Raw genomic sequence first — 12,326 nt, forward strand, 5'->3', positions numbered from 1 at the left:
TTCCTGGAAAGCATTCATCCCAGCAGCAAAGACTGCAAACAGAAAAATTCCTTTGCTTTATGCATTTGCAAGTTACATGTACAAAACCAACAGGCAGAACTGAAATAGATGAGTCAAGTTTTTCATCCAGGACTTTTGCATCTTTGCTAAAAGTTCAGCGTCACAGTTAACAATACCCTCACATTATTTGCAAGACAAGAAATTACACACTAAGCAGATCTCTCTTTGTTTCAAGGTGGAGACTTGGCATTTTCCAGGGTTGCTATCAAATGACGGGAATGTCACTGTCTGCCCCTAAAATCGCTTGGAAGACATGGAACAGCAGTGGATCACAGATAGAGGTTCCACATTATCCTAAGTGAACCTGAAGTGTAGTCTGCTAAACAGCTGGAGAAGCCTTTCCAAGGAGAAGGAGAAGCAAGCAAGCTTAAAGAAAGGAAGTTCCTAGGCCATTATCTTGCCTTTCCCTTGAGAAAAACAGAGGCTCGTGTTCTTGTTCACTCCCTTCGAGTGGACATCTGAATATGTCCTCCCAGCCTCCTTTCAGGCCTTCCTCTGGTGTCAGCCCTCGGCTCTCCCTCTGGAAGTCACTCAGCTCTCACTCTCAGGCCTTGTGCATCCGGGGGGTAGGGGGCACTGTGATCCTTCCAGTCCCAGGACACTGGAGGAGGCCTCGGGCACCACTGTTTCAGGCCACTCTGTATGCTTCATCCTCCTGCCCCCACTTCGGACAGGAACGGGGTCCAAGTGGATCATAGGAGATTCAGGAATATGGACGGAATTATTGAAAAAGAGAAATCAATCTTGTGGACTATATCTGCTCCAGCATGGGGTGGAAGAAAAGGGGCACCAGGTCAAAAGAATTTCCTTGAGACTGAAACCACAGAATTACAAAGCCCAGTGAATGAGACATGTCCTGATGGCAAGGTATGACTAATACACCCCTGTTTATCCTTAAAACTGCAGCTGAACTGTTACCCACTCTGGGTGGCCTTTCCTGAGGGTCCCATATTGTCACTTAGCTATCTGTACCTTTCCTGTGCAATTCATCTTTGTAGTTACTTCATTCTACTTCTAAGTATTAAGCCTTTGATGTCTTATTGATCACTGAATTCCTAACACAAGCTCAATTCCTCATGACAGTCTATCTAATTCAACCCTAACTCTCCCAGTGAATGCTGCATCCTCCACTGGTTTCCCTCACACATGATATACGGTGTACAGCCCACCGTGGGCAGCAGGGCTCCACGGAATTCACCTGCCTGTTCCTTCTCAGCTCCGAACACAAGGCTCCATGTCCGGAATGATCTCATCCAAAAATCACACCTTCCTCGCTCTCCAATTTTTGCCCTCCTGTATCTTTCTTTTGACAATCATCATTGCCTGATGTCACACTACATACTATATTTTTATTTTATTTTTCATTGTCAACCTTTTTTGAATGTATGAAGGCAGGATTTTTTTTATTTTGTTCACCATTATATTACTAATACCCAATGTGCTCAATATATTACTAATACCCTGTGTGCTCAATATATTATGGGTTGATACACAGTTTAGAAATTGCTATAAATTTAAAAGAATGAAAAAAGACAAATTTTAAAATTGAAACCAACATATACAAGTGAGCCTAATTATATAAAAACATTAAATTGTATCATAATGGCCCTAAATAATAGAAATTATATTTATTTATTTAGTTGAAAGTATTGCAGTGAGAGAGAGGAGAGACACAGAGAGAGAGAGAGAGGTCTTCCATCCACTGGTTCACTTCCCAAATGGGCACAATGGCCAGGGCTGGGCCAGAAGCCAGGAGCTTCCTCCAGGTCTCCCACATGGGTGCAGGGGCCCAAGGACTTAGGCCACCCTCTGCTGCTTTCCCAGGCATATCAACAAGGACCTGGACCAGATGCAGAGCAGCTGGACTCAAATTGGTACCCATGTGGGATGCAGGCATTGCAGATGGCAGCTTAACCTACTGTGTACAGTACTGGTCCCAGAATTAATTCTTATGACATTTAAACATAATATTTTGATCATAAACTTTTAGCGAGATATAATCTAAGTAGAAAAATAACTTCAATAAATATTTAAAGTAACTTGGAAATTCCTTGTTGGCACTAGTTTTGACACAGAAATTCTGAAACCTCTGTGGAGGTACTGCAGGACTGAGCAGAGGAGGGATGCTGTCAGAAGCCCCAGTTCTCAGTGCCAGGGAAGGCTGAACAATTGAACAATTACCACGCGAAGCAGAAGAGAATCCTGTGGTGTGGAGCTAGAACCATGAGCATCAGTGTAGAGTCATTTTGTCTCCTAACTCTGCCCATACAAAGTCTAAAAGAAAGGATGTCCGCATAGCAATGAGCACACACAGTGCTTGGGACTTGGTTCTTAAATACCACAGCCCCATTCAAAAAAGGCAGAGTTCCTGGAACAAACAAACAAAGGCAGTACAAGAAAGATGCTTCTGAGACATACATTTGTGCCAAAAAAACAAGGAAATGCTCAAAGACTAATGGGACTGTCGGAGAGTACAGGAGCCAGCTTGAAGGGGCTCCCAGTAACCAAATTTGGAACCGTACAAGCGTCAAAAACAATGACAGCAATAAATCTTAGCAGATCAAATAGAAATAGCCATGCTTGAGTTCACAGTGATATTTTTAAAAGCACATAATAGAGAAGAAGTGGAAGGAAGATCCTCTATACAGAAGAATGCCAGGTGACAGCTATGGAAAGATTAGAAAAGTCACCGCTTTACAACCTCCAGTGTACTGATCACACAGGAGCCTCAGTGGATACTAAAACTGCTGGGTGCCAGATGTAGGGGAAAAGATGTTCACACAGGCTCAGATTATTTATTAACTATACACAGAAGCAGGTGCCTTCAGAGCTGAGGCCTGGCAGAAGCCTGGTGATCAAATGATCAAGTTTAGCATCCTGGGAAAGGGGCAAACTGACATCATGTCCTTCCTGGCGGGATACAACAGAGATTACACAGTGCCGTCTGTGTAGTATTTTTGCACAACATTTGGAACAGCCTACAAGGCACCTGGGATAGACTCTCCAAGTCATCATCATGGGTAATAAGAGCAAATGCAGGGGACCGAGACGCGACCACCCACCACACCCCTCATGACGCACAGATCTCTACCCGGCCCAGTATCCGACAAAAATACGTGATGGAGGATATTCTGGAGATAATCAGACAATTTTGAATGTGGGCTGAATATTAACACTTTTTAAATGAATGATCCTCAACTGTCACAGTATATTTCAGTCCGGAGGATGCTGGGAGAGCACCAGAATACATGACTTCGACTCACCTCCCCGGCAATGTAAAAGTCATTCTGTCGGTATTCAGGAAACAACTGGAAAAACTGATTTAGAGCACTGTAAGAGAAAGGACAGCAGTCAAAGTTAATCAGGAAAGTGCGTCAGAACCATTTCACACTGTGCTCCCAAATCTAACCGCTTGGCAGTAGGTCTCACAGCTGAAATAAGACACCCTTCTTAGTGTGAGCTTCTCTGGAGCATTTTTTTTCAGTCTCGTGTGCATAACAATCCACACTATGTGGGTGGCTGGAAGTGCCTGTGACAAGTGGGACATCAACACTCTGGTGTGTGTCCATGTTTTCTGGTGACTGGAACACCCAGCTGTTGAGGGCGCCCGAAGCAAAGGATAGAGATTTGCTCTTACTCAGCAATCCCTGGAGGTGGTTCTGCAAACCCTAGGACCCCGTTAACCTGGCTTTCTTTGCACTGAAACGATAGGAACCCCATTTGCTTGCCTATCCACCCCCCCCCACCCAGTGGGGAACTCTGATCATTCCTAATGGAGCGCTCAGAACATCAGCGTCTTAATAATCAAAGAACAGAAAAGCTGGAAAATGACCATCATCTCATGGGAAATCAGTAAATGGCCATGGGTGTGCATGGGCCATGGGCTCTACAAAGTCAAGTTTGCAAAGAATGCCAACAGCCACTACAGTGCATTAGGCCGACAGATTTAAACAGTCCCAAGGAATTATTTCATAACCAGCAGGAAAAGCATGGATCTCTGAATGGTTCTCTACTTGACCAAAATCTTTCGAAAAAGGAAGTAAAAACTCGTGAAACTCAGCTGCTCTGTGAGTGTTTGACCCAGATTGCTGGGCCTGAGAAGCTGGGGCTGGTTTTGTCCTGGGTCCCTGCTGAGGGTCACCAGGGAAGATGAAAGGCACAGAGAATCTCAACGGGGGGGGGGGGGGGGGGGGTTTGAAAGTTCAAGGGTCACAGAAGGGCAAAATTGGGTCATTTCCACAGCCATGGTGCTGGCTACAATTAATTTTCAAAGGCTCCATGAAAACTGGCCTGGAAACACTACTGTAGAGTTTTGGCATATTTCTCTGTTTATTATTTATAGCAGCCTTTGTAGCGACTGAATCTGGGAAGCAGCATTTTATAGCTTCCATGTTAATAGTGGCAGTAAGCTGGCTTCAGAGTAAAGATGAAAACAGGATTCCTTCTCCACCCTTCCGTCTCCAACCTCCAGGCTAAAACAACTTCCCTTCCACTCTGTCCTGCTTGTTGGAAAGGCAACAGATAACTTCATATAGGAAATCTCAAGTAAGCCTTGCACTCCGGCTTAAAGCTTGGTTCCTTGTAGCATTTGCTGGAGAGTCACTGGGGTTGCCAGATTTAGCAAATTAAAAATACAAGATGGTCAATCAAATTTGGATTCCAGATAAATAAAAAAATACTGTAGTGTGTATGTGTCCCAAATATTGCATACAATAGGCTTCCATTAAAGTCATTAGCTGTTTATCTGAAATTCAAATCTAACTGGGCATTTGTGCTTTATCTGGCAAGCTTACCTGTAGGTAATTACTCCTAGGGTAATTCTGACTTGAAAATGCCAGGATTCTATAGCTAAAGTTTCCAAGGGAAGGCACCATTTGAGGAAGGCATTCTAACAGTTTTCATTCCACAGTTAAGTCACAAAAAAAAAACAAAAACAAAAACAAAAAACACTGATTTTTTTCATTTCACAGCAAGCCCTGGGTAGATATTCTAACTGGGAGCAAATAATGAAAAAAGGCAAATTTATTTAGATTTACACATGCCAGTTGCTCATTTTACTGTATTTCACTCAAGGCCTATTCTTATAATGTAAGGGTCTGCTTAAAAATAGAATCTAGAATCATGTTCTCTGAAATGTTTAATTTAGGGAACAGAATAGCTAAGGGGCCAGTACTGTGGCATGGCAGACAAAGCTGCCACCTCCAGTGCCAGCATCCCATATGGGCACAGATTCAAGTCCTGGCTGCTCCACTTCCAATACAGCTCCCTGCTAATGTGACTAGGAACGCAGAAGACGGCCCAAGTCCTTGGGCCCCTGCACCTTCATGGGAGACCTAGGGAAGCCTCAGGTTCCTGGCTTTGGATTGGCTCAGCTCTAGCTGTCGTGGTCATTTGGGGAGTGAACCAGTGGATGGAAGAGCTCTCTCTCTCTCTCTGCCTCTGCCTCTCTGTAACTCTGCCTTTCAAATAAATAAATAAATCTAAAAAAATGGAATAGCTAAAAGATGTACTGTGCAATACACAAGTGTGTGTGCCATGTGTCTATGAGTGTACACTCCATGCATTCACTCAGGCACAAGAGCTATGTGGCGCGAACGGTGCGCCTCATCCAGGAGGTTCCACCCAGCAACATGCTGTTATGATGCCAAGGGCTTGTGTTACAGAGCTGTAGTCAGAGGCTAGCTGCTGGCAGAAAGGCCACGAGAGAACGACAGAAGACACGGGATGCAGGAAGAGTGCCTAGGGTGGAGGTACTCCGTGGATCATTTTCTAAAAAGGGAACCTGGGATACATGGGGCAGAGAAGGTTTGGGGGAAACAGTGTGGAAATTCAGTCTGTTCTAACAAAGTCAGAATCACAGTCAACACATAGGACACGTGGGAGGACAGAGGTTCAAACACCCCAGGCAGAAGCCCCAGACCAACACTCATGGGGCAGGTGGAGCTACAGCGGACTGCAGCACCGTGGCCACAGGCACCATCGTAGCAGCGGAGGGCAGCCAGCCTCTTGAGCACTCACCCCACACCCAGCGCAGCCCCACCGTGGTCCTCTCTGCCCTGCACGGGTCACTGTGTCCTCATTTATATGAAACCCGCTTCCCAGTCGCACTGCTAAGAGGCTTTGCTTACCAGACAGGTCATTTCCCATCACACTCCAACACCCACAGTGGAGTGACAGCAGCACTTCCCTGTGGCTGCTAAGAGAGGAAGGTCAGGCGCCTGACTGCATGGCAGGCACCAGGAGAGCAGGGGCTTTTTGTTGTGGGATGCAACTGGTTGAGGGCAGTGACACAGTGGTGAAGGAATTCACCCACAGAGTGGGCAGTCAGATTTGTTAAACACACTGCAAGGGGGCAGCAGGCGGTGGGGACAGAGAGAGGCTACTGGCTGCTGAACTCACTGCAAGGCTGCTAGGAGTTGAGATGCGGAGCCAGGGCAGAGCGCCGCTGGCTAGGGCTTGTTCCGTTACTAGTGACTCCCACAGTGCTGGGGACTTTCACTGGTGACTTTGTCACTACCAGGTGCCCAGGTACCCACCGCACTTTCGGCACCGTTTTCACTGCTGTGTTGCCAACAGGGCCAACAGCACCTGCTATATGGCCGGCAAACCATGAATAGCAGGAGGAAGAGAGCAGCACCACTAGTCTGTTCCAAATCAAAGGTAGTGAAATTGTTAATTTTTAATATTTTTTTTTCTAAAGCAGAGAGGCTCTGTGGCCAGCCTGTTCTAAATAGAAAAAGAGAGAATCAGAGTATTTTTTTTTAAACATGTTAACGTGAATGTTTTATTTCCAAGCACACAGGAAAGCAGCATAAATGTGACTGTGAAATGCCTCTTACAGGCAACTCCTCACAGCCAGGCACTGCATCAATAGTCAAAGGAGTGGGATGTGCAGAACAAACAAAGATGGCTTGCAAAGGGAGATGACAGAAGGTCCATCTTTAACCTATAGCAGCCCATCTACCAGTTTCAAAGGGACCTCCTAATTGCAAACACGCATCTGGAGTGCTGGGGCCGGACTGTGTCCCACGGTGTAAAGCAGACAGGGAACGGCTGGAACCAGTTTCCTGCACCCGCCCTGATGAGCTAGTTTCCAGTTCTAGGAGCCTGAGGCAAAAAGAACTGAGACAGCTATAAACAACGAGGCTTTGAAATGGGCTCTCTTTACACGCCAGGCAAGAGGAGATGGCCACATGTCACCCTGTCAGCGGCAGACGTCCACAGGCAGGGGCCACTGGCCGCTGTCCCTCTTGGGGGGTGGGGAGCAGAGACAGAGACCAAGAATGGTGGTGGTGATGGTGGTGCTGGCCCTGCATGGCTCTGTCTTCTAGGGCCCTCTGCCCTCAGGGTGTTGGCCTGTTTGGATTTAAGCTGAAAGGGCGGTGGGGTGAGGGGGAGGAGTAGGGTTTCCAGTGGGAGGAGTAGATGAGCACAAGGGGGCTTCCAAAAGCTCATGGAAAACAGAACTAAAAGATGTTTACTTTGGTACAAAAAATTTTTGAAATCCAATGCATACAAGGGGTCTCCTAAAAGTTCATGGGGCGGGGTGGGGGTCTGCCTAGCATGAAAAACCATGGGTGGATTGAACATGTTTTGCATTCTCCATGAACTCTTTGAAGTCCCCTTTAAATGAGAGCCGCTGTGCGTGAGACTGCTGGGCAGCCGTCAGAGGCCTGTCCCCACAGGAGGCAGGGGGACCCCCATGGGAACTTGGCTTCCACGTTTCCGGGATGCACTGCCAGGAGGCAGACATGTGGGTCCTGGAAATCGCATGGAGGTGTTCAGATCATGGGACGTGTGCAAAATGGAAGTGGAGAGGATGATGGTCACATTGTTTTCTCGGTCAGCAGAGGGAGAGAGGGACGTCCTAGGGGGAAAGCCCTGGAAGCCTGTGCTTCCTCTCTCCCCCAGCCACCTGCCTTGCAGAAAAAGCAGCTTTGTCAGACCCCAGAACAGGCTGACTCTGGTTAGATGCACTTTCACTTGGGGAATGGTTTCCTTTCCAGGAATCAGCAGAATGGGCCTTCAGTGGAGGAGCGGTGAGGGAGGCCGGTTAACCCCTTCTGGCCACTGGGGCTCTTTTAGTGGGTTCTTAGGATACAGAGTAGAGCCCTAGTGATCTGAAGGAACACAGGACTTGACCCCTAGCAATAATTTATAGACCGGAAAAAGCTCACAGTAAGAGCAGGTCAGCTGACTTTTAAAGAATGCACTAAAAATAGCTGTGATGAATGGGAGAAAAAAGAAAGGAACAAATTACATGTGCACTGTTTGACCAGGTTTACAACTTTACATTCTTCCTTGTTGTTGTTGTTGTTGTTTTTTCAGCAAAAGAAAATTCTTGTGAAATGAAGGTCTTTCCTTCATCCTACAAAATTCAGAAAAAAAGGAGGAATCCTGGGGAAAACAAACTATCTGAGCTGACATCTCCCAGCAAATGCAACAACCTAAATGTATTTTTGGAAACCGAGCAGAACCCTGAAGGCACGTGGTGGAAAGCTCTGAAAAGCAATCTTGACTTGCTTTCTGCTCTGTCCCTACTGTGTGTTAAACGAGGTGTGCACAGAGCGACAAGGGCACCTGAAGGCCTCAGCTCTTTGCACTTTCTCTGCTGGCAGTTTACATAATTGTCAATGATACATGGAACAAAGTGGAAAGTTGTGTGTGTGGGTACACACACACACTCCTAGTGTGAGCCTTCAACACCTTCAGAAACTGGACTGTAAGACTCTTTCCATTTAATTATTGATCATAGCCCTTGCTGTATTTCTGAGGAACGATGGCCTTGTGTTTCACTTGTTGAACTCTATTTAGTGGAGCATTCAGCCTTTGACTATTATGTCAATTATTGAAAATGCTATCTCAAACTTCAAAGAAAAAGGCTAATCAGTAATAAACCCATCACTGGAAGAATTTTCCTGTTGGGACAGAGAAGCATTTGGTCTGCAGATGGCCGCGAGAAAGCCAGGGCACTTTACCTGTATAAATCTTTTGCCACATCATCCTCATTGACTGCGTATCCACGGCTATCACGCGTGAAGCTGAAGCCTGTGCCCACCTGCGGGTGAAACAATCAGCAGGCACAAACACAGAGAAACACGCGAGTGGGGACCTCTGGACAGATCCCAGGACGGAAGACGACCTGATCCCAAAGGCCACGCCTTTGACGCTCGCCATCACCCGCTGTGCCCACAGGAGGAGGCCCAGGCTCAGCACCTTCTGCACGCCCGGGCCCAAATGAAAACATCAGCACAAAGCTTCGCCCTGGGGTCAGCGGCTGAGCTGTCCTGATTCCTCAGTGGGGACTCTGCCAGATGGTGACTTAAGGAGGAAGAACCCGCCGTTCCTGGACCCTGGCATCCCAAACTGTCTCCTCTGAAACCTGGGCAGTGCACGGCTCTGTCCCACCAAGGAGGAGCTCACTGCACTGGAGATTAAAGACGGTTGTGCGGGGTTGTCTCTCCTCCTCTCCCCTTCCTTTCCCTCCTCTTCCTCCTCCTCTTCCTCTTCACTTCTTTCTGCCTTCCTCCTCCTCCCTCCTCTTCTTTGTGAGAACTGAGACTACTTTTAAACTCATATCTCCTTATGCTTAGAAGTTCACGGACAACTGAGCTGTAAATCAAAAGCAGAGGCGCCTAAATTACATCAGTAATCCCTACAAGGAATGCACTCCCCAGCAGGCGTACAGATTCCCCCCCACCCTCAATATCCAAGGGACAGGCTCTTTAATCCCCTTTTATTTAAATAGGCAATTATAGACTGGAAGAAAAGGATGAGGAAAAAAGGTTGAACTTCTTTTTTTTCCTGGGTATTTGTTTTCTCCTTGGTACCTTCTGAAGATAATTTCAGAGAACTTTCCAAGGAGAATATCAATTCTTATCCCAAGAAGAGGCAGCCTGCTTGCCTAGATATGAGGAGGCCATTTTTATTCCTTACATCTAGAATTCCAAGAGATTAGGAGTTCAGATATTATATGATAATCTGTGATATGGGGAATCTACACCATCAGTGAAAAATAATCCTTATCCTGATGGCATAATTCAGTGAGCAAAACATCTGATAGTATTAAAAATGAAGAGAAGAGAGAGAGGGAAAAAATCCCCAACTCAAGATATGATAATGCTTGTTATTATAAAAAATAAATGGCAAGATGATTTTGCTTTGATAGACTACATTCTATTTCAAAAAAAACACAAATCTATATTTTAATGTATGGTCATGCATCACTTAACGATGGATATTATTTGAGAAATGCATTCTTGGGCCAGTTGGTCGCTATGTGAACATCACAGAGGGTGCACACACACCCAGATGGCACAGCGCACCGTGCGCCTCAGCTATGCCACGCTGCCTTTTGCTGCAGCCCACTGCACCACAACAGCAACCGTCGATGCATCTACACACAGAGAAGGGACAGGAGAAACACTAGACAACAGGAATTTTCCAGTTCCATTATAACCTGAGGGGACTATTTTTGTATGGGTCATCTGTCACTTATTGAAACAAAGGTAAGAGACAAGGGAGGGGCCAGCGCTGTGGTGTAGCGGTTGAAGCCACTGTCTGCAGTGCTGGCATCCCATATGGGTGCCAGTTCGAGTCCCAGCTACTCCACTTCCGATCCAGCTCTCTGCTATGGCCTGGAAAAGCAGTGGAATATGGTCCAAGCACTTGGGCCCCTGCACCCATGTGGGAGACCTAGAAGAAGCTCCTGACTCCTGGCTTCAGATCAGCACAGCTCTGGCTGTTGTGGCCAACTGGGAAGTGAATCAGTGGATGGAAGACCCCTCTTTCTCTTTCTCTCTCTCTGCCTCCTCTTCTCTGTGTAACTCTTTCAGATAAAATAAATAATAAATCTTCAAAAAAAAAAAAAGATACCAAGGAGACCAACAGTGGCATTCCCAGGATCGTGTCACACTCACCGGATTATCGATGTAAAGCATGGATAATGTGGTAGTCCAAGGGAAGTCTCTGGCACGCACTACACAGAGAGAGAAGGGATCAGAGAAAGAAGTGTCACAAAGCCTTCCCCTGTGACCTAGCTCTGCTCACCCACCTGCCCTCATGGACTGTGGAGGTGACTCTGACCGAGTTTCACATCCCCACAGCAGGCGGCCACCACGAGGGCCTTTTCTCTCCTCCTCCCCTTTCCTTGTCCCAACCCAGAGGGTTTCCACGTGGAGGAGGATGCTTGGAAACAAATCCAGGCAGTGGGTTCACGAAGAAACGTCCTCCAAAACTACCCATCTGTCCCGCCCTCTGGAATCCTCTTCCTGCCATCCAACGCTGCGGGCAACAATTTCCACAACACTGGCCTGGCAGCCTCTCTCCTGGGTCACACCCTGCTTCACACTCCAAATCCTCATCCAGGGAAAGTAAACAACTTCTCCAAAATGAAAACAGGAGGTGGAGGCAACCCTGGGTCACATCAGATGTGGCTCTCTCTCCATGTCGCCCTCCCTCTCGGCCCCGCCTGCAGAGTTCCGATCAGCCCAGGCTTGGGTCATTGATGTGACAGGCCGTGTTCAGTTTGTGTGAATAATTTGGGATATGAGTCCTCCCCCTCAGTCCCAGGCGAAAGAGCTCGCCTAAGGAATAATCAACACCAACTGTTCCTGCAGGCCGAGAACACCGCAGTCAGCAGCAGCCTCAGAGAAAACAGCTTCGAACTTTCCCCCAAATCGTCGGGGAGCAAGCAGCCCAGCAGGACACCAGCCCGCTGGCGCCTCCTGCTTGCACAGAGGTTGTCGGAAAGGCATGAAGCTGCTACGCCACTCCCGGTGGTCCCACGGTCACTCCGTCAATTTGGGGGCAGATACAAGGATGGGATGAGAGGATTATCCAAGGCAACACTTACGCGTCATGTTCTTCATGACGACGTACGGCCCGTGTTCCACAAACAGTCCAAACATGGACGAGCCTCCTGGCCCGCCCTGGAGCCACAGAACTATGGGAGCATCCTCGGGCTGTACCTGGAGGGGACGGAGACACCAGGACCACTCAGGACCCTCACAGAGGCTGTGAGTGGCACCCCAGGGAACTGACTCAAGTCCTGCCTATTCTCCAAGGCCTCGACTAGACCTCGGTCCTTCTGAGACCCCAGCCACCATTCTGCCCCATGAACCAAGCCCCATCATCTCTCGCCACTCTGCATCAGTCTGTGCCTCTCACGCTGGTGCCTTCTCCGTGTGCACTGAAGTCTCCTGCCGACAGACAGAGAAACCCCTGGAACGCACTAGCTTTGCTTGGGTACGCTGTGAGTCACCTGG

At 47.5% G+C, this 12,326-nt stretch overlaps 1 protein-coding gene across 9 annotated transcripts in view; it reads right to left on the bottom strand.

Moving 5' to 3' along the window:
* CPVL (carboxypeptidase vitellogenic like) overlaps nucleotides 1–12,326 on the bottom strand; it is a 139,489-nt gene that overhangs the window by 81,062 nt on the left and 46,101 nt on the right. For all 9 annotated transcript variants that reach the window (XM_051853265.2, XM_051853263.2, XM_008261573.4 and 6 more), the window contains 4 exons: nucleotides 11,915–12,029; nucleotides 10,980–11,038; nucleotides 9,039–9,118; nucleotides 3,324–3,390 (listed from right to left, as the gene is read on the bottom strand). In XM_051853265.2, coding sequence (XP_051709225.2) covers nucleotides 3,324–3,390; nucleotides 9,039–9,118; nucleotides 10,980–11,038; nucleotides 11,915–12,029 — 321 coding nt within the window. The remainder of the gene's footprint in view (nucleotides 1–3,323; nucleotides 3,391–9,038; nucleotides 9,119–10,979; nucleotides 11,039–11,914; nucleotides 12,030–12,326) is intronic.

This window comes from Oryctolagus cuniculus, chromosome 16, assembly GCF_964237555.1.
Source record: "Oryctolagus cuniculus chromosome 16, mOryCun1.1, whole genome shotgun sequence".
Lineage (NCBI taxonomy): Eukaryota > Metazoa > Chordata > Mammalia > Lagomorpha > Leporidae > Oryctolagus > Oryctolagus cuniculus.